The sequence below is a fragment of the Syzygium oleosum genome, unplaced genomic scaffold (assembly GCF_021117445.2).
Source record: "Syzygium oleosum isolate NSW1041296 unplaced genomic scaffold, Sole_v2.1 Sole_v2.40, whole genome shotgun sequence".
Lineage (NCBI taxonomy): Eukaryota > Viridiplantae > Streptophyta > Magnoliopsida > Myrtales > Myrtaceae > Syzygium > Syzygium oleosum.
The window spans coordinates 1,306,710-1,327,879 of record NW_026607524.1 but is presented as its reverse complement, the minus strand read 5'-3'; the positions used below and the strand labels follow the sequence as shown (position 1 = coordinate 1,327,879).

Genomic DNA, 21,170 nt, shown 5'->3' with positions numbered 1-21,170 from the left:
GCAACCGATGTTGGTTATTCACTCGATCGTAGGACGAGAAGCGCTGCAAGGGGAAATCCCGAATCCAAACTGGAGGTTCGTAGAGAGGAATGTATTTCCTGAAGACATCGCCGGCGATGTAAATCTTTGCCCGCTCCCGATCCGGGTGCAGACTAGAGGAAAAGAGAAGAGGCTCGACCATTGATCGGCGAAGTTGGAAACAAGTCTTCGGAATAGGCACGCTAGGCTCATAGAGTATCGTTTGCTAGGAAGTTTTCTGTAGCCACGGCTGAAGTTTCGTTATGCTGCTAATTCAAGCTTTTGCTTCATTGCATTGATACCAAGAAGTATTCAAACACCAAAACAGCACCGAATCAGACACGAAGTGATGATGAAAGATCAAAGATAGAAGCATAGACAATGCGCGAAAACTCTCGGTTTTCTTACGAACTCGACCCCCCTCAGGATTCTTAGGACAATCGCGAGCCTTACAGGTACTCCGAAATTTCAATGAAACGAATCGGAATGAATTAGGAAGAACGTATAAAAGAATGTAAAAACACGCGGTCTGTACTCCTTGCTAGTCGTGTACCATGTGTTCTTTATTCGTCTCTGGCCACAGATTCGCCGTTCCCCTCTGTGTTCCGGCCGATTGCTGAATCCGGGCCTGTAAACAGAGGGTTCCGCCTCTCCTCTGCTCCTCCCGCCGCTTGGCAGTCTTCCGAGCTCTCGACATTGAGGGAGGAGCTTTCTGCGTCGTTCGCCCGCTGCCGCCAAGCCTCGTGGAGTTGCAGGACGTACTCCAAGTGCCACAGAACCTCTCCCATGGTCGGTCGGCTCCTCCCCTCGTCAGCAAGACACTTCTCTGCTATCTCCCCGAACTTCTTCATCGACTCTGGCGAGTATTGTCCCCCGAGACGTGGATCGATGATGGTTTCGAGCGATCTCTGCCGTTGCCACCCTAAAGCCCATTCCGCAAGGTTTATCTGATCCTTCGGTAAGCTTGGATTGATGACGGCCCGAGCACAGACGACTTCGAACAGCACGACGCCGAAAGAGTACACGTCAGACTTCTGTGTCAGTTGCTGTCGCCGGAAGTATTCGGGATCGAGATATCCGAAGCTCCCTTTCACGGCGGTGCTAACATGGGTATGTTCCAGGGCAGGACCCGTTTTCGACAATCCGAAATCCGACATCTTCGCCACCAAGTTTTTGTCGAGTAGAATGTTGGTTGTCTTGACATCCCTATGGATTATGCCTCGGTCGGCTCCGGTATGAAGGTAATGCAGTCCTCGTGCAGCTCCTATGCAGACCTCCAGTCGCTGCCTCCAGCTTAACGGCGGAAGATCACTGCCAAAGAGATGGCTTCTCAGAGTTCCATTGGCCATATACTCGTACACCAGGATCATCTCGTTCTGTTCTTCGCAGAACCCGATCATGGACACCAGATGCCTGTGCCTCAGCTTCGAGAGCATCTCGATCTCCGTCTCGAATTCTGCAAGGCCTTGCTGCGACTGAGGATGGGCACGCTTGATGGCGGCGAGGGTGCCGTCTTCGATTTCGCCTCTGTACACCTTACCGAAGCCCCCTACTCCAATGACCATTTTCTCATCGAAGTTCTTGGTCGCTGCTCTGATTTCTGCTACCGTAAATCGCCTCCCCAATCTCATCGAGGCGACAGACCCGTTCTGGTTCTTGGTTCCCGCAGCTTCCTTGGCATTAGTGGTTGTATTCGATATGGCCCCATGAAGGAAGAGTGGCCGCCACCCGAGAGCGTTATTTTTACTACCGATCTCGCTTCTCCGTCTTCTCCTCAGAAGGAAGACAATGGTAACCGCAAATGCGAGGATCAGCACAGAGCCTATACCGGCTCCAATTCCTGCCAAGAGACTACGAGCTCTCGACTTGTTTGTTGTGTTTTGAGCTGAATTGAATGCACCTACATAGGCAAGATTTCCATTTCGGCTCAGCTTATATATCTCCAGACCGTTTAAGAGAGCATCAGTTTCGGATGCACCAGTGGCCGTGTCGGGCCCAAGCTGAATCCACAATGTGCTGACTCTCGACGAGACCGCATCCAAATAGTCCTGGTGATACGCTTTGTTCTTCCCTCCGGCTCGGGCGTAGATATCAAAGTTATCAGCTGCGGTCCTGTTGTTCACGTAGATTCTGAAGTTTCTCTGGTTGGGCTGTCCAAAGAGCAGCTCGCAGAAATGTAACCGGACGAGGTAGTCGAAACCCGGATCCACCGTGAGTTTCCACGACATATTGAACCTCTTCTCAAGAACTTGGGTGTTGGACATGGTTCTCGCCGTTTCATACACGAGAAGGGGAGCTATGGACGAGTCGTTGGACGAAGCATAAGTAATATTGGAATTGTTCTTTATTTGATAGCCGGCGTCGACATTGGTCATGTAGCTAGTATCAACCTCCCATGTCCTCCATAGATCCGGATCTTGGCTGGGTTTGATCTGAGGCCCCCCAACATTCAACCTGTACATTGTTTCCATGCCCCGTCCGCTCAGATTCAGATTCACACTGTTCCCTCCAACTTTACTAATTGCATCAGCAAACAGGTTATCCTCCGAAGCTACCAATTCTAGTCCATTTATGAACCCGAATGACCCTTTCGATGGAAGAAACTCGATGACGAGGTCGTTCGAATCGATGGAGAGGAAAAACTCTTTGATCAGATAGGATGAACCATTATTGTTCTCGGTTGCGATATCACCCGGAACACTGTATTGTGACAGCAGCCCCAAACCGTTCGCCGCGACGCCGAACACAGATTCATTCGCATTATACTGATCGAAGGTGAACGGGCAAAAATGAAGCCGAAGAAAATAGTCCCCTTGAACTTCTTGGAAGGTATAGTTCAATCCGCCCGCGAAAATACGGGCAGATCCGTAGATCGGACCTAAAGAAGTATTGCTGCTCAGCGCGGCGGTGGTGTCGGCCGTCGGAGCGGGACTAACGGTAAGGTTATTGTTGGCGGCCAAGTCACCAACCCATCTCCTGCCATCCACATCAACACTAGAATTCGTGCCACAGTTTATCAGGACAGTCTTCAGCTGGGCTCTCCCAGCTCCAACCATTAAACAGAAGGACACCGCATAGAGCAAGACCAAAGCTGCTGATTTTCCCATCTGCATTCCCTCAAAAACCCACCAGCAACAGTCTCTCAAATCCCAAAAAGACCGACCAGAGGAACCCAACAACGATGATGTTCAGCAGCACCAGAAAGATTCACAAAACTCCCCCAATGCATAAAACTCTACATACCCAGGATGAAAATTCACACCAAAAGGCTTCTTCCCTTTGAAGCGAAGTCTGTCATCAAAGCTCAGACGGGCATTGGTCCAGATCCTATCTCTGGCCCAACATTGTGGGCAAAGACGAGAGACACCCGCCTGCAACTTTTCCTTCTGGGGATAACTACTGAACTTCCCTTCTCCTCAAATGGGCCAGACTCGAACCGCCCCCCCACAGATCTGAACTTCACAGAGCCAGCAACAAAAAGGCACAAAAAAGCAAACACGGAGAAGAATAACATGAATAAGACTATCGATATGGAGGTGAAAGTTGAGAGCTTTAAGCTTCAGCTAAGCACACGAGACTTGCCCATGGAGAGAGAGAGAGAGAGAGAGAGAGAGAGAGGGGTGGATAATATATCCCGGGAAAGGACAGCCAAAGGACGACGCTTTCGGTGGGCTGCAGAGGCCGATGGTCCCAGAATGGCAAAAGATGATGGGAGTAGCTGTTCCCCCCCAAGCCTGTTGCTTCTGTTTCAAGCTGTTTCCCAAAACCAAAGAGAAATGGAAAAGAACGCAGCATCAATTTCACTTCTCTTGTAATCAATTACCACTCACTTACTCTTATGTAACTGCCATGACACCTGGCATTTACAGTTCTCTGTTCCCTTTTCTTTAACTCTAAGATTCGAGAGATTCTATATTAGCAATTTCCCAATTCACCAATTGCATTTCTCTTCGCTCTCAAATTGCGCCTTCGAAGGTCTCTTGATCCCGAAACCTTTTTCCCGATGAATTTTCATTACTTTATCGTCGGTGAAACGGCGAGGACAATCTCTTTTTCAAATTTATCAAATGGTTTCTTGCTATATTAACTGTTCATAGGAAAAGGGTTAATTCATTTTCTGCCTATAAGAATATAAAAAAAAATTGGGCATAATGGAATTTTTTTTTTTTTTGGGGGGGTCAATGGGATAATAGATTGATGAGAACTTTTGTTGTTTTGCTGAGCTGCCAGCTCTCTGTTGGCTGATGGGCCTCCATAATTGTAGGGCTGTGTGGGGGTGGGGGGTCACATGCTCATGTCTGGAGGTTGACGACCAAGGCCCAAGGGCAGTGCAATAATTTGGTGTGAAATGACATGAACCCCCTTGCCCTCCATGTTCAAACCAATAATTGAAAAAGCTGTGTCTTGTCCTCTTCCTCCTCCGTACCCAGAGGAGTACCCTATGAACTAGGCTAGGGACAAAAGCAAACAAATAAATAAGTAAAAATGAATGAAAATCAGTGTGGCCAGTGAATTGGGTCCTCTCAAAGACTGTTTGTAGCACCCCCATGTGTTTTTGCTTCCGAATAATGCCACGGTTTTCTTGGCCTCGGGTCTTTGCGTTTTGAGGATTTCCTCGTTCACTTGTCCCACGATATGGTTGGTGTGTTCTAGACTGCTATCCTAAAAATTATTGATTGGATGGATGGTATGCATGTTCAATGTATTTAGGATGTTAAACTTGGGGCTCATCGAATCAATGGTTAAGAAATGGGAAACACGTGTAGTGTCGGTGACGAGCGAGTTGCTTTGTCAAAGATGAAGAGACTTCCATGAGCCCGATTGGACGCTATTACCGAAGAGTTAAAAATACCGCTAAATTTATAGGCGAACACGCGTACTAATCGCTTGCCCTGTCATTAGCATTCATGACTTGCTGCTAATTACCATTCTTTGGATATTCATTTTGCATTGGGAAAGTTAGTGTTTAGGTATTGTCTTATGAAGAAGAGGTTTTCGAGATCCGGAATGATTTTTCGATGATTCAAAATCACCTAAATCTATATGTTTGAAACATTTTCTATTTTCAAGTGTTTTCGGTAAAAGAGAGTGGTACGGGACAGGTCGTGTTTTGATACGAATCATCTAAACTTCCAAAATATTAGCATTTAAAGCCATGGAATTTTTTTTTTTGGTAATCTGTTATATATAGAAAAATTGTTTTTGCTTTGACGGATAATTCAATGTGTGACTGTTTGGATGGTTTCCGAGACTAACGAAACACGTCCCTATGAATGGAACTTTAGGTCCAAAAAAAGCAAAACAGAAGCTACACTTATAAAAGGGAGAAAGTTTACCGTGACACATTTCATATATGTGAATCAAGTAAGAGGAAGAAGAGAGAGAGACGAATGATAAGCGGAGGTTAGGATTTCTCTGAGATATTTTCGAAATTAGCGAGGATTTGGTTCACATAACCCCATTCGATGCTCTTTTGGCCTCAAATCAACCGATTTGGAATGCGAGTGCACTTATCAAAGAATGCCGGTTGTTAGACCTCCAAATAGTCCCATTGCCCAAGCGAATTCAATAGAGTAGAGAAAAAGTCCATCGATGAAAATCAATAGAGCAGCGAACTGGGTTATAAAAGCCAATAGACAAAAAGTCATTTCTCACAATTGGGTTTTATATCTCCTATCGGTCTTAAGGGATTTACTATGTTCTGAAGCTTTTGTTATTGTCTTTTAATGTTATTCCTTAACTAATGCAATGAAGTTTTATCGAACAAAAAAAGTCGGATGGGGAGCGAGAGATGGTATATGAGGTAGTAATGGGTCCAGCGGTCCTTCACAAAGTAACCTAGTGCATTTTTTTTTAATCAAGAATTAATTTGAGGGATTGTTGATTATTAAGATTTTATATTATAATATTATATTTAGCTTGGCTTAAAAATAACAATCTTACAATTTCCACGATAATTTAAATGTAGTGACTTCGGTGCAAACGGCAAAGGACGGATTGAGGGGGCTTGGACCTAGCCCAAAATAATTGGCGTTTATTGTAGAAAGTATTTTTCTCATGGGCCTTGACATATAACGTAATTGGTTAAGAAAAAAAAAAAGCATGCAGCTCCCGAATTCTCTCTCTTTTTCTCTCAAAATCTTTCTCAACACCCGACTAATCTGCACTGAGTATAATGGTTTGCCATCTCACAATACTATATTAAATATTGGAGAGATTCAAGTATGTACTACTCAAAATAGCAAAAAATAACTGTAGAGCCTTGCCCCTCCCGGTCCGGATTTTTTAAATTTCGAAAAGCAAGCAACATTGAAAATTATGAAAAAAAAGATGCAATTGCAAAAATCTATCCTAGTGTCTAGAGTGTTCTCTCTCTAAATCAGAATGAGCCATGATAATCCAAATGCCCAATCCATTCCAGTTGTCGCCATCAGTCATTTCTTAGATTGATTAGGAACCTAAATTCTAGATATTTTAGGAAGTCAATTTATTGCCTAGAGGTCAACTAGGCTGTGGAAATTTAACATCAACATCTTCATTGCGTGTGGAAAAGGGTGAATACTGAGCCATGTTCTCTACTCATGCTCGGAGCCCACGTTATTCAGTTTATTTTTCTTAGAGGCTGTTTAACATTTATTTTTAGGAAAAAGGACACTAGAAGTATCATCATAAGGTGCTCACTTTATGCCAAAACTTTTCGATTAATCACTCCAGAAGTACATCGAAGAAAAATATATCACTTAAGCGCCTTCGACGATAAATTCTAATAAAAAGTCCTAAGTGACTTTTTAATATGATTTTAATTTCTATGTGATAAAAAAGCCAAGTCCTATGTGGACGATGAGGTGGCCCTTCATGACGAAACGACACCACACCCTTCAAATTTGACCTCTCTCTCTCTCTCTCTCTCTCTCTCTCTCTCTCTCAATTGGCGACATCCTTTCTCATTGTACCTACAAAGTGAAGACGCGGGAGGTTGGAGGGAAAAGTTCAGGGCTTAGTGCCAGAGGGAGGAATCTCGTAATAGGAAAAATGTGAGTGATTTATTGTCTTTCGTGAGATGCATTGTTGTTTTTTGTCCACTGAGTGATAAAATCAGTTATTGTTTATTGGAAATGGATTTGTTTTAGGAGTCATGAACACATGTATTGATTTGGGTATTCAGAAGAGTGAAGCAAGGCACAAAGCTTTTACTTTAGTGAGAGACAGGTCCCGTATTTGGTGAAGGGACAAGTGATGAGAATGAACTGGAGTGGGTTGTGAATTTGCTTTGTCCAATGAATTAGATGATGAACCTTTGGGGCATGCAAATTGCACAAGTGATGATGATGATGATGATGATGAACTTGCACAGTCAAGGAGACAAGTGAGGGACGGAGCTCTAATGGATGATGGAAATAAGACACAACATGAGGAAAGTGGTGGTGGTAATGATGAGAGTGATAATTTAGAGGATGAGAATGAGAATGAAGATAATAAAGTAGTTGTGCGTAGAAGGAAAAGTAAACATCCTTCTTATGATCCAACCATTGCAACAACCTGTGTTGTGCGTATCTATGCAATTTGATAATACAAAACAATTCAAATATTCTATTGTAAAGTACTCAATTGCTCAATAGACAAGTGTTGAATTCGTTAAACAATACCAAGCAATTTGTCAGGGCAAAGCATTTACAACAAAATTGTCCATGAAAGATATATGGCGCACTGAGTAAGAAGAGTGACTCAATCCATATTAGATCATTCTAGGAGGAACATACCTCTGGCATTGTATTTGATAATAAAATGGTAATTAGTGTGTGGTTGGTTAAGCATTTCTTCAACACTATTAAGGCCACGCCAGAGATTAAGAGTCCTTAGTTGAAACAGTTTGTTAAAGAGCAAGTAGAGGTTAATGTCTGTAGAAATCAGTGCAAAAGAGCCAAGCACGGGATAATGAGTAGGTTCAAGGAAGAATATGCACATATCTAAGAGTATTCCAGGAAACGTAGGCTTTAGAACCCATTCGATAGAGTTTATGTAGAAGTCGTGGAGAGACCACTGCCTAACATTGGGACTAAGTTTGATATGATGTATATCTGCTTCGATGCATGTAGAAGGGGCTTCTTGGCTAGCTGTAAAAGAGTGATAGGGTTAGATGGATATTTTTTTTGAAGGTTTTATGCAAAGGAGAGAAGAAATGAAAATAAACAAATGTTTTCACTAGCCTGGATTGTTGTGAAAGTGGAGAATAAAGACACTTGATTATAGTTTCTTAAAAATCTAATGGCTCACTTTGAGATAACAAATAGGAGAGGTTGGGCACTAATGAGTGACCAACAAAAGGTAATGCTATTGTCAACTATTGTCTTTTTTATATCAATCACAAATTATTGTTTACAAATGTTTGATGGTTTTAATTATTTCAGGAACTTGTTCATGTTTTAGTTGAGTCGATGGCATATGCTAAGCATAGAATGTGTACGAGGCACGAATAAGCAAACTGGGCAAGAAGTATAAAGGGGTCAACCTACTATAGAATTCACAAACACGGGCTATTTGACTTGACGAGGGAAGGTTTCGAAGCACTCTTTGCACACTCAACTTAAGCGTTGGTGTAAAGCCTTCTTTAGTGAAGATTTCAGACGTGGTAACATTGGCAACAACTTTTACGAATCATTCAATGACAGTATCATAAATGCCAAGTGCAAATCAATCATCAACATGCTTGAAAACATACGAGTTATGGTCATGTCAGTAGATTCTGTTATCCAATTTGGAATGGGGATTATGAATATGAGATCATGAACATTGGTGATAAGTATATTATCCAACTAGAGAGGAGAAAGTGTTCATGTTGAGCCTAACAAGTAACTAGATTACAAATACTATCTAGCTAGAGCAACTAAATCTTGAGGATTACTTAGAAGACTTATACAAGAGAAGCAAATATCTTGCTTCGTACTAATTCATGATGCAGCTATCATAAGTAACAATTTTGAGACTCAACAAAGCCTGAAGCCTCTCACCCTTTTACCACTAAAGAAGCAAGTAGGCATGCTAGAAAGGAAAAGGAGAGTGCAGGACTTTGAGATGACAAGTAAGAGGATGAGTAGGGTTGGTAGAAAAATTAAGTGCTTACACTGCCATAAGGAAGGGCACATTAAGATTGGATGTCAATTGAAGAAGCAGAAACAACAAGGGATAACAAAAGGTAATGATGAAAATTTAGGGTTCCTCAAGTGCTAAAAACGTAGCGGAATTTATAAACCGAAACCCTAGACAGGATCCATGCGTATATTGAAATCTAAACAGAAGTTTGACACGTACCTTTTTGCAGATCGAAGGTAAATTGACAATCGATTGTGTCTGGATTAGCACCGCAAGTGTTGCTCCTCTACCGGTATCCTTACACACGAACGGAAGTCTCCAACGATCCAAGTGCTAGCTAAAGATCTTAGACTTTTTTTTCCTGATCGCCTTTGATTTTCGAGACTGTCTCAAAGATCCATGAATAGAGAACGATTATCTTCGTATTCTTTTGAAGGCGTTTTTTTCTCTCTTAGGGTTTTTTGTCACCCACACGCTATATATATATATATATAGCCTCATTATCTACGCGAATTAAAAGAAGTGCGGCCGGGCGATTTGGGCCCGCCAAATTGTCCACCTTCAATCGTACGTTTAATCGTTATCTCATAACGTGCACGACCGCTTAGATAAGTTGAATAGGAGAATAAATTAAAATCTACTTCTTATTTTAAGTAGATCCCGGCGCACAGAAAATATTAACTTAGTTCGATATTGTGTGTGACTCTGTAGGTTTACTAAACATTAGCAGTGTGTTCAAAACCCTTTTTGGCCCACAAGTCATAAGCGGTCTCTAGTAAGACATTATGACTACCTAAGTATAGTGAATGTCGATTTTCCGACACAACCTAATCCACAACTAATATTAGAGTATCAACCTTGATTGATTCCTAAGACAGACCACTAATAGAAAAGCCAATTGCAAGGCCAAATCCAAGACCAGCTGTAGGGCATGGTCAACTGTAGGTCCTAATGTAGGGCCATATGAAGCCACGTGTTGAGCTAGCTATAGGGCTAACTGCTAAGTTTATTGTTGCACAGACTAGTAGAAAATGTCGAATAAGTTGTACAATTTGTGTTGGTGTTGTGGTATGTCCATTTTTTTTTTTGGCTAAAGTTTAAGTTTGTTATGCCTTTCTCAAGTTAAAAAAATACCAACTGAAGAGGTTTCTAAAAGTTTTGCACCACAACAAACAAAAGAAGTTATTGGCAAAAGGCTAAGAATATGGTTATAGGGTGTTTACAGACTTTAATACTAACATAACTATTTTGAATGTAAGTTTTTTAAGTCTTATGCATTTAATTTATGGCATTTAAATTTTCATGGCAATATGGTTGATAACCTGGAAGAAGTTCAAAGGTGCTGATCTCTCAAGGGTATTCAAGTCAGGAATCAGGGGCTGCACTTAAACGAAGAACCCAAGGGCAAGCTCAAACAAACCAACCAAGGGCAACTTGAGCACAATCCGTTAAAAAACAATCAAATGCTGCTCCAAAGCAGAGGACATAGGGTGCTCCAAAGAAGATGACACAAGGTCTAACTCCAAAACAACCACCAAGAAAGACCCTAACACCAGTTTTATCTCAAAAAATCACCAACAATGAGCCAAACACCAGTGCTAAAAGGGAATATCAATTATAGAAAGCTCCTCTCAAATGACCACCCAGTATCGATCTCCTAGAAAAAGAATGGATGATGCAAAGAAGAACATATATGGGACCATAAAACCAATCAAGAGTGAACTTGCAACCCCAGTTCTTGTTAGAGAGAGCAAGTATTATAAATCAAACCAAGAGTCAATAAAAAAGAAAAGGAAGTGGGGAGATTGTTGAGATTGACTGATGGGAGGGTGCTACGAATAATTTTGTTGTTTTTGACTTGTTTTTAGTTGGTGTTGTTGCATGTAATTTTCTTGGTTGGGATTTTATTATATTTTTGACTTGATTTTGGCTGGTACTACTGCAAGTGATGTATTTATTAGTATATGTTCACTTTATGTTGATGTAAGAACATCCTTATTCTGAATGCAATGCTGTTTGGTTTGAATCTAAGGCATGGTTGATGGAATAATTGCTCTTTGTATGTGTTTATAAGTTTGTACACAACGTGTGTTGCCAACCAAGTGGTCCAATCATGTTTCTTTGTAAACTGGTAGTGGATGTGTTTAAGAAAATGAAATCAAACGTATCACTTTTTTAAAAAGTTGAAAACCATAAATAATCACTTTTGACAAAAAATGATAATCAATCGATCACTCGTGAACTTGTGACACACCCATTGTTATTCAATCCCATGCACAGAGTAGCCAAAATTAGCCATTTGTAAGCTCGACCATCGATTCTTAAATAACTATTGAGTAGATATTGCAGAACAAAGAGTTAATGGACAGACACTATCTAGCAAATTGACCACATAAGAGGCCATTCAAGCCCATACACATCCGACCAAATAAAAAAAAACCAGTGGACGACGCTTGCTTGCTTGCTTGCTTGCCCAATAATTCTTGAACATAACAGTTAACCAACAATCTAAATAGCACTGACACACGCCCTGGGGGCTGCCGTGTTGTTGTTGGTCGCGTGACACATGTTTGACACGCTTCGACACGCGGTCAACACGTGTTAGACATCGATACGTGATCGACGTGCCGGACATGCCAGCGACACGTGAGTCCATTCGTCACTGAGAGAGAGAGAGAGAGAGAGAGATATGAGCGTGGCGGTGAAGAAGAAAGTGCAGAAGAAGTTCAAGATGAGAGGCTACACTCTCAAGGTGGGGACGCCCTCCACGCAGTCAAATCCTTCGCCTCCCCCCTTCTCCGGCACCACCGAGGACGACGCCCTCCATGCCGTCACCTATTTCGTAGCCTACCACTTTTCCAGTGCTGAGGATGACGCCCTCCACGCTGTCTATATCTCCTTCGCGGCCTCTCATTTCTCCGGCGTCCTCGATCAACTCGAGCGTTTCTCCTCTCGCTACTCTCGTTTTATGCTTTGTTTTTTTTTTTTTTGGTGTAGAAAAAGTAGTAAATTCGAATGAGGGTTAGGTGAGAGGAGGGAGGTTGAAATAGGGATGTTCCTGTCTATGAAGTGATGGGTCATTAATTGCTCTTAATTTTCGCCCCTTTTCCCTGTCTTTTCTCTTTTTTTCAAGATTTCTAGTCTTATTTATTAGTTTGATTTTTTTTATCAACAAATGATGAATTAATATTTTTAGTGAAAATTCATTCTAAGCTCTTTTTTATTATTATTTATATATTTATGAATTTAGATTAAATTTAAAAAATGATAATTTATCATGTATATAGAAAAATATATATTTAATATGTAACGTGTCTCAACGTATCGGAATTATCTATTTTTTGAGAAATGACGTGTCGGCATGTCACATCGTATATCGATGTCGGTGCTACTTAGCCAACAATTACAGAAAATGATCATACCACAGGATAGCAGCTAACACACACTACAATTATATGAAGAATAACTAGTTAAAACTTATTTGGTTAGCCAAATTTACTTTACATTTGAGAAACAGAACAACATTTCCAATAAAAACGAGGCGCTAAAACTAGCTTATAGTGCCCCCAATACAACAGCACATTCTTGTGATCTTTAATTATGGTATACCGAGAAGCTTCTTCTCACCGCTTAGTTTACATTTGAACATAAAATAAGCCAGATCAAACAATAGCAACACAAGCAACACTCGATAAAACTTTTTTCTTTTTTTCTCACTTTTCATCTTAGGTTGGCTAGAGATTCCAAAACCTTCATTTCTACTTGCATGGGGTCAGTATCGTTCAACTCATCTATCCAGTGGGGAAGGTCACCTCTGTTGCTCGACCCGAAAATTTTTTATCTACGCATTTGAAATATTCACATTTCGAGCTTTTTCTATACTTGGCGCATCCATTAAAACCTTCTTTCGGGATTCAACATTGTCCATACTGTTCTTCTTGGACTTCCGAGCCCATGGTAACAGTATATATTCGCCTTCCTCTTGGCTTTATCGACATGAGCTCGAGCCGCTTGTCCAGCTCCCGCTATTCTTGCAATTCATCGCAAGATCCAGGGGTCTTTAATCGTGCCCCCCAAAATGCCTCGGCTTGAATTAGGACTGCGAAGAAAATGTGACAAACGGCCCGATTCATCTCCATTTCTCTTAAATTCGGCCGGCCAAACGTGCGTGGAGACGTCAGTTTACGGCATTTTATACTCAACACATCGCCACGTCTATCGGGAAGAAAAAAAACGCCACATCGGACTTTCGACATCCCAAATCGAACGACGGCACCATCGTTGTTTTGTACCGAAGTGATCCGTCCAAATGTTTTTTTTTTTTGGGGGCACTAAAGTATATGGGCGATGCCCTAAAAAGGAAAATAAACCTAATATTCTCCCAAAAAAAAAAAACGTTCGAGAAAATTCGCTTCTCCCTTCTCTCTCTCTCTCTCTCTCTCTTCTCTTCTCGTTTTTTGGTGTGTTTTGTCTCCTTTCTCCTACCCCGCATCCCTTCACTCCATCCACACAACGCCATCGCCAGACCCCCCACTCCCTCCCCTCTCCAGCCAATTCCGCTGCACCCCGCGCAAACCCATCACCCGCCAGCCACTACCCTCCGCCGCCGCCGCATCCGCCGCCGCCGCCGCCTTGGGCGGTCCGGGTTCGGCTCCCCTGATCTTCGCCCGGCCGCCGATCGTTGGCCCGGCTTCCCCCCGCGTCCCCGCCGATTCCCGATCCGAGCGGGCCGGGGCTCGCCGGCCGTTTCTTCTGCCCGGGACCAACGCTCTGCCCCTCTCGCGGAGCCGGAGCCGCCGCCGCCGCCGCTGGTCTTTCGCCCAATCTGCTTTGGCTCGTTGCCGCGAGGAGTTGTCCCGAGCCGTCGCTGGGTGGCCGCGCCGAATTGCCGAGAGCTTTACCGGACTGTAGCCGAGTGACCGTTGCTCTTCGCCCCCGTCGCCTGACGCCGCGGCTTTTGAGCTCTTTTTTTTTGTCACGATCAGGTAAAGTGGAGCTCGGGTTTTGAAACGATTTTCTTGAATTGGAGTATGGAAATGATTGATCTTTACATTTGGCGTGTGCCCTTCTTGATCGTAGTCTCAATCACGTGAAGTAATGCATGCTTAGTCCAATTGATATTGATCAAATTTAGTTGGTGTTTGGAGTTGAGGGGATTATTCTTGATTAGGATTCTGGAAATTTTTGATAAGGAGAGAAAGTGATGCCATTTTTAATGCTAGCTCACCAATTAAGGTTAGGACGCGATCTCATTTTTTAATTACAATCTGAGTCGCGAATCTTGTCATAAGGTGATGTTAGCCTGATGGTGGGTGTTTGCTGTTTGGATTTAGTTTTGCCTAATTGCATGATTCAAGGGGAGTTTTGAGCTTAATTAGGCCTGGACTTGTTACTAGGTGACGAGGGTCCATGTGTACTTGTTTGAGTCTAAATTTTGGGTCATTAAAGTTGAATATTTTGTTGTTCATTTTAGAGTTTTCGTCTATTTGCATATTGCTAGGTTATGGTAGTCATTTTTTGTAATTGCATTACTTTTTATTAGTGACCTTTGATGTATGGTCATCTGGAGTTGCATAAACAAGATTTCACGAAAAGATCTCTTTAAAATAGTAATACCCGTAACAAGTGTTGGCTTAATGTAGCATAACCAAGTCCTTGTATCCAATATTTGGTTCACTGAGGTAAAGCAAAATCCTGCGCACTACTCGGCTCCTAACTAGCCTAGATTAGGTTAGTGTGACTCTAGCATGCAAATGAGTTATTCCAAAAATTGCGAGAAATCAGGTTGCCTTTGGTAGAGCTTTGGGAGAGTCACATTGAAGTATAAGCACCATGTGGCAAGAGGATTATTCGTGCCTACCTACCAAATCTGTTAAAGCCCTCACGGGGTTCGACTTAGAGATGGTTTTGACAAAGGTGCCGTCTATGGTGCGGGTGTGAATCATGTTCTTTGACAATATGGTAAGGCCTCCGAGTGCAAGCTAGATAGTCTTTTAGTCCCGAACGAATGTTATTTTGGTACGATTTGTTGCTGTAAGGTATGGTGCTTTAGGGTTCTTTCCAATCATGCTGATAATTTCCTTTTTCTTTTTGGGATACATATGATGATATTTTCTTGGTGGGGCATAAGTGTTTTGACAAGAAATTGGACGACGTTCTTTCGCCCTGCTTATCTTTTTAGAATTGTTGGTGTATGATATATGCTGTATCCTCAACTGAGTACAATGTGGTTATGATGTGCGGAGACTGTTGTCACTTGTCAGTGAGGCTGGAATTTCTGTGGAATCAAATTGCTGTTTTTTTAAGCCATTAACTAGAATTGCAATGAACTTCTACGTTTATAATTATGATGGATCAATAGTCATGTAAGTTGGTTTGCTTGTTGATTGAGTTGCATAATTATCTTATGTCTGTGTTTTATTTTTTATGCCCTCAGACATTGGGTTTGGAACTTACCTGTATCATCCCTGATGACTTCCTCTGTGCATGACATCTCAGGTACATTTGATCAATACGTATGTGTCATTTTGGCGTTTTTGATATTTTCCTTTGGAGATTATGTTTTGTATTCTGCTAAATGATTGCTGGTGTTGTCTATTTGCTTTTGATTTGGATTTCTGATGTTGATATAACAAATTGTCGGTGTTGGTAGATTTTTCTGTCTCATAGTATCAACTGGCTTATCTCTTTGACTCATCAATGCCTGAGTTGGTTGTGGAGTCATTGCATGAGTGCTTAAAGTCCTTTTATCATTATTTTTTTAAGACAGGGACCTTTCATCAGATGAGTTCTTGCTATTTGTCCTTCGTTTTAAACATACTTACGATTTGTACCTGTACCATCTTATGCATACTCTAGGTTATTAGTTGAGGTAATGATGGTGGGGTGACCTGACACAACAAAGAGGGAGTTGCTATGAATGTCTGTTAGAACAATGATGTCTTTGCTATGACCTGACTCATGGCATATTGTTCTTTCAGTCACCTTGGTACTTCAATGAATGCCTTTGTAAGAAAAGAAACTTTCCTTTTAATGGTAAGGAAGTAGACCTTAGGTTGGTAAACCTTGGGTTCATGAAGTGCCCCAGGAACCTCGTAGACCTATTAAGATGCAAGCCAAGGCCCATGGAGGTTGGTCCCAATATGGAATGGTTTATACTGGGTGGTATGGGGAATCAAATTTGTGTTGTACGCCTTATTCACACTCTAAAGTTAGTTCCTTCGTTACTAAGCCAACCCCATGGGTTGTAAGAACAAAACCTTCCTTTCGTAGACTCCATTTTACTAGGCTTTAAATTTGGAGAATGCGAAGCTTTTCCTTTTGTATTGGGATTTTCATAATGGTTCCTGATGGAATCTGGTTAGTATTGACATCTCTCGAGGAATTGTTTGTGTTGGTGCCTACAGCTATGGGAAAACAATCTTCTTTGCGATATAGCCCTAGTTTTGTCATCTGTGCTCATTACGCGTCAAGTTCTTTATGTCTTTTATACTTATCTGACTTCTTTTGGTTCCTCAATACAAAACATATACAGAAAATGGGGAAGCTGATGAACAGCAGAAACTTTCAGACCAGCATGAGTCCTCCCCTGCAACTGGAGTGCCTCATCCTAGTGTCACTTTGCCCAATGTCCAATATGCAACACCTCCACAACTTGGAGCGGTACATGCCATGGTATTATGTTCTTGTTGCCTCTATAATGTCAATTAATGTCTACTTTGGTCAATTTATTTTTATAATGTTGTCTTGTTGAGGAAAGAGTCAGAACTTTCGTCTTTCATTTTACTTATCCTTCCTATGGTTGTGTTGCCTTAGGTAAATGATGGAAGAAACAAAGACCTATCGAATCTTACAAATGCAGTATCGTGTAATAGTCTCAACTGCACAGGATGTGAACCACTAATTGATATAAACCCTGGGTTGGCAGTTTTTTTGCTGGATAATGAGATGGCGTCATGTCATACAAACATAGGTTGCCTTTTTCTCAGGGGATGTATTTAGTCTAGTTGTCCAGATTGAGTTACTTTTATTTGGTTTGATGCATCGCATGATTTCACACGGGAAGCTGTTTACTTTCATCTTATGCTGGTTGCTTCTTATGCCACTGAGTTTGCTGTTCTTTCGATGGAAATTGCTTTTGGTAGTAATCTTTAAAGGGTTGAATAATATAACTGAATGAGTAATTTGATTGATGACTGAAATATAATATTACAAAGTCAAGTGCTTGCTTTTCTTTCAATAATATTGATGACAGTAATTTCACTTTTATAACCATAGAGATGTAGTTATTGTGGCGTTGAGTCATGATATGTGTATTAAGAAGTAAAATACTCTAGCCGATAGAAATTTATACTCTTGACACAGACGAATTATTGACTCTGTTCTTTCGCAAGTCTTTTGCTGTAGCAGAAAGACTTTTTAGATCAAGTGTTTTACTGTGTCAAAGGACTAATGAAGTTCTTGCAGGTGATTATGGTTAAATGGCTTAGGTACAAGGGATTTCTGATGCATTGAATGGTTAATCATTAGCATCCTTAGGTTTGTAGAGTTTTCATTTCTTGAGACAATTTTGATATTGTCTGTAAATTCTGCCTTGAACCCTATCTATTATAATTGTATAGCTCCTGGACAAATCATCAAGTGGGTAAGTAACTTGTTTACAATGTTATTTAGCAGACAACTAATCTGTGAAGTCAGCTAAATCATTCTAAATTGCTGTTATGACCACTGTATGCAAAAAAGATACTGTCAATCCTCTGCACTGGAGAACTCTAGCTCTGTCCTTAATAGCTCTCTCTGTAGTGGACAGAAAGGGGTGAAGGGGATGATTATCAGAGCCCTTACTCAGTTTTCCCACAGTTATGGGTGGGCAAGCCATGGGTTTGCCAATGATTGTCCTTTCTTTAACTAATATCATGATTAAAATCGTATTTGCCATCTTGGCCACCTTTTATGTCTGATTAATTTTTTGGTTAAGTTTCTCCCTCTCTCTGTGGACATCTCAGAGGGTGAGTGAATTGCGAATGAGACTTTCTCCCTTAAAATTGTTTCCAGATGGGTAACTATGTCCCCGTTATTAATGTTTAGTACCTATATTGATATTTCATGTTATTTGGGGTTGATTTAAGAATGGTTCTTATATTGTGTCTTACTTTAGCATACTGCTTATATCATGGTCTGGTATTGCTAGATGTGAAAAGGCTTAGGAGTAGTTTTTACTTATGGACTTCGAGTCTGACACCAACTTCCATTTTTGGCTCATTTCTTTGCAGACACCACCTGCTTACCCATATCCAGACCCTTATTATCGAAGCATCTTTGCTCCCTATGATGCGCAGTCGTACCCACAGCAGCCCTATGGTGCGCAGCCTATGGTATAATGCTTTTGAATATCAAATTGCTGGAATTGTTCTTTATTGTATGAAGCGGCATATTCTGTGATGTGAGGAACTTTGATTTCTCATGCATTTGAACGTTTCGATCATCCAAAAATTGTTGCACAGGTCCATCTGCAATTAATGGGAATTCAACAAGCTGGAGTGCCTTTGCCATCAGATGCAGTTGAAGAACCTGTATTTGTCAATGCAAAACAATATCACGGCATCATGCGGCGTCGACAGTCTCGTGCAAAAGCTGAGTTAGAGAACAAAGCTCTTAAATCACGAAAGGTATGTTGCAATTCAGGTATTAAGCTAGGAATGTTGTTCTGATAGGGTGACAGATATGAAAGGGTTAAAATATCAAATATTATAGGAATTAGTGCCACAAATTTTTTGTAGCTTAGGTATGTGAAGGAGAATCTTCAAGATATTGTGTAAGTAGATGGATTGTGATACCTCATTTTGATCTTACATGTTCTCTTTTTCTTGTGCTGGTTTCGTGTCTTGCCAGAAAGGAAGGAACAAATTTATGCCAGAAATTCTGTCATTGTTTGATGAGACATGTGCCTTGAGTTGCTGCAACTCAAGGCTTTGTTAGTGTGCTCGTAAGTGTATGACATTAGGACTTCAAGTTAAAATAAGAGCCTATGATTAATCAGAAGTTAGTGATTTATTCTTATTATATTTCTTTAGAAAGTGCAGAAATTACTGAAGGAAAGCGTTTTATTTGAGAAGAGGATGAAATTTTTTTTCCAGACTGTTTTGTAAGCTCCCCAGCAGATAATATAGGAAGGAGGAAACTTTTGTAGAATTCTTGCTACCCTCTGCTGGGTGTCAACAAAAACTGATTCCATGTTATGGAGACTGGATGATTGATTATTTTCGAAATTCTAAGTCATAAAAGAGCTTGTTGGATCCTTTGTCATAATAGTTTGGTGTCTTGGACTACTTGCAATATCTCCCGAATTTGTGTCTAGTTGCTTGTGTTTTAGCAGTGCTTTATAATAGTGTGAGATACATAGGAACACAACTCGGTCAGTCCCCCTTTCCTGGGCTTCGTCCAGCAACATATGTTTGACTAACATGGACACCCCTCACCAGGAAGAGAACTCATTTTGTCTCGGAGGTCATACGAAAATATAGACCGGCATTATTGGTTCGAGAAATGCAAAATGGATTTTCGATGAGATCACTCTTTTAGGATCTGTATGAGTGGTTGGATCTTTACTCTTTAACTCTTGAAGATTGCTTTATCTCATCCACGTCCTGTTGATCCAATGAGTATGATTTCTAGGAAACTTGCATATATCTTGCCTCTCTGTTGTTGTGTATCTTAGAATCTTAAAAGTAACTAGGTTTAGAGTGATTCAGTCTTCTAGAATAAAAAAAGGATAGCAGAAACAAATTGTCACTTAAAGGACATCTTGATAAGTGAATTTTATTATCCTGTGCTTACAAAGTCAACATGAGCGATGACCATTCGAGCCGCTTCATTTCATTTGATTACTCATGCTTAGGCGAAAGCATTGTTGAGCTGATTATTCTTGAGTTATAAAATATTTTATTGGCATTTCCTCAATATAACAAGTCCATCTTGGTTACTCAGTCATCTTATAATGTGCTATTTTCACTGTTTAAGCATCTCCCTGTTGTGTCACAATTACTGTATTGCTTTGGACAAGTTCACTATGTGATTCTCCATGTTTTCTTCTGTGTCTCTGACATGTCTCATGTGTAACGAACTTTGCAGCCGTACTTGCATGAATCTCGACATTTGCATGCGTTGAGAAGAGCTAGAGGATGTGGCGGGCGGTTCCTGAACTCAAAGAAGGATGAAAATCAGCAGAGCGAGGTTTCTTCCGCTGACAAATCACAGGCAAATATCAATCTCAACTCTGATAGAAGCGATCGCTCATCCTGAGAAGCAACTTCCCGATCTCTGCAGAGTAATCTCTTTCGTGCATGAATCATACCTGTTTATCAATAGATTTCCCATACCTAGCCTAGACTCACTAAGCACCCTGCTCTTCTGCTTGTAGGTCAGTCTCTCTAGTTGGTAGTGTGAATCTGCTTGTAGTTCTAAGGGAAACCTGCTGCATAGATGGTAGTTTCGAGTAGGTCTTCAGGCTGTTATTGCTCGTACCTCTTCTGGCATCAAGAGCTAGATGTTCTATTAGGCCATTGCGCTCGAATATGTGCCTAGTTTGAGTTCGTAGAAAGAGAGTCGGATTGTTCTTGTTTCATTACGATGCTCCGGCGGTGTATCCTAGGATATGTTGGTGGTGGTAATGTATCATTAGCCCTTGTATAAATTTATTGTCAAAGAGAATGGGACAATAAGCTAATATGGTACCGAGCAGTGCTCATGGTTTTGGTTGCACTACGCAAAATGTTACCTTTACCGGAGGGGTGAATATCAATGTTTATTCTTTCTTTTTCCCAAAGAGACTGGAAGTCAAATTATTGGAAGGCAGAAGCGATTGCGATTCTAGAGCGGTGTACTCCAATCTAGACTTGGCCACGGGCCGGTTTTGGCCCGGAACCGGCCCGTTGACCGGGCCCGCGGTTCGGAACCGGAATCGGCCTGTGGCCTACGGGCCCGGTTCCAAAAAAAAAAAAAAAAAGACTGCTGCTGCAGCCCCACGTTCCCACCCCCACCCACGCCCACCTCCTCCAGTCCTC

General features: G+C 41.4%; 2 protein-coding genes across 3 annotated transcripts; one reads left to right on the top strand and one right to left on the bottom strand.

The window, feature by feature from the left end:
• Positions 1 to 365: 365 nt before the first annotated feature.
• LOC115684172 (probable receptor-like protein kinase At1g30570) lies at positions 366 to 3,342 on the bottom strand. Its single transcript, XM_030608876.2, has one exon. It carries the CDS (start codon positions 3,129 to 3,131, stop codon positions 582 to 584), a length of 2,550 nt encoding a protein of 849 aa, XP_030464736.2. The 5' UTR covers positions 3,132 to 3,342; the 3' UTR covers positions 366 to 581.
• Positions 3,343 to 13,792: 10,450 nt separating this feature from the next.
• LOC115684148 (nuclear transcription factor Y subunit A-7) lies at positions 13,793 to 20,932 on the top strand. Of its 2 annotated transcripts, none has more exons than XM_056305933.1 (7): positions 13,793 to 14,093; positions 15,545 to 15,606; positions 16,643 to 16,782; positions 18,381 to 18,482; positions 18,612 to 18,776; positions 20,239 to 20,434; positions 20,533 to 20,932. In XM_056305933.1, exons 2-6 carry the CDS (start codon positions 15,579 to 15,581, stop codon positions 20,407 to 20,409), a joined length of 606 nt encoding a protein of 201 aa, XP_056161908.1. In that variant the 5' UTR covers positions 13,793 to 14,093; positions 15,545 to 15,578; the 3' UTR covers positions 20,410 to 20,434; positions 20,533 to 20,932. The 2 variants fall into 2 exon arrangements, with proteins under 2 accessions (XP_056161908.1, XP_056161907.1); XM_056305932.1 differs by having other exon boundaries at positions 13,795 to 14,093; positions 20,528 to 20,932.
• The last annotated feature ends 238 nt before the right edge of the window (positions 20,933 to 21,170 follow it).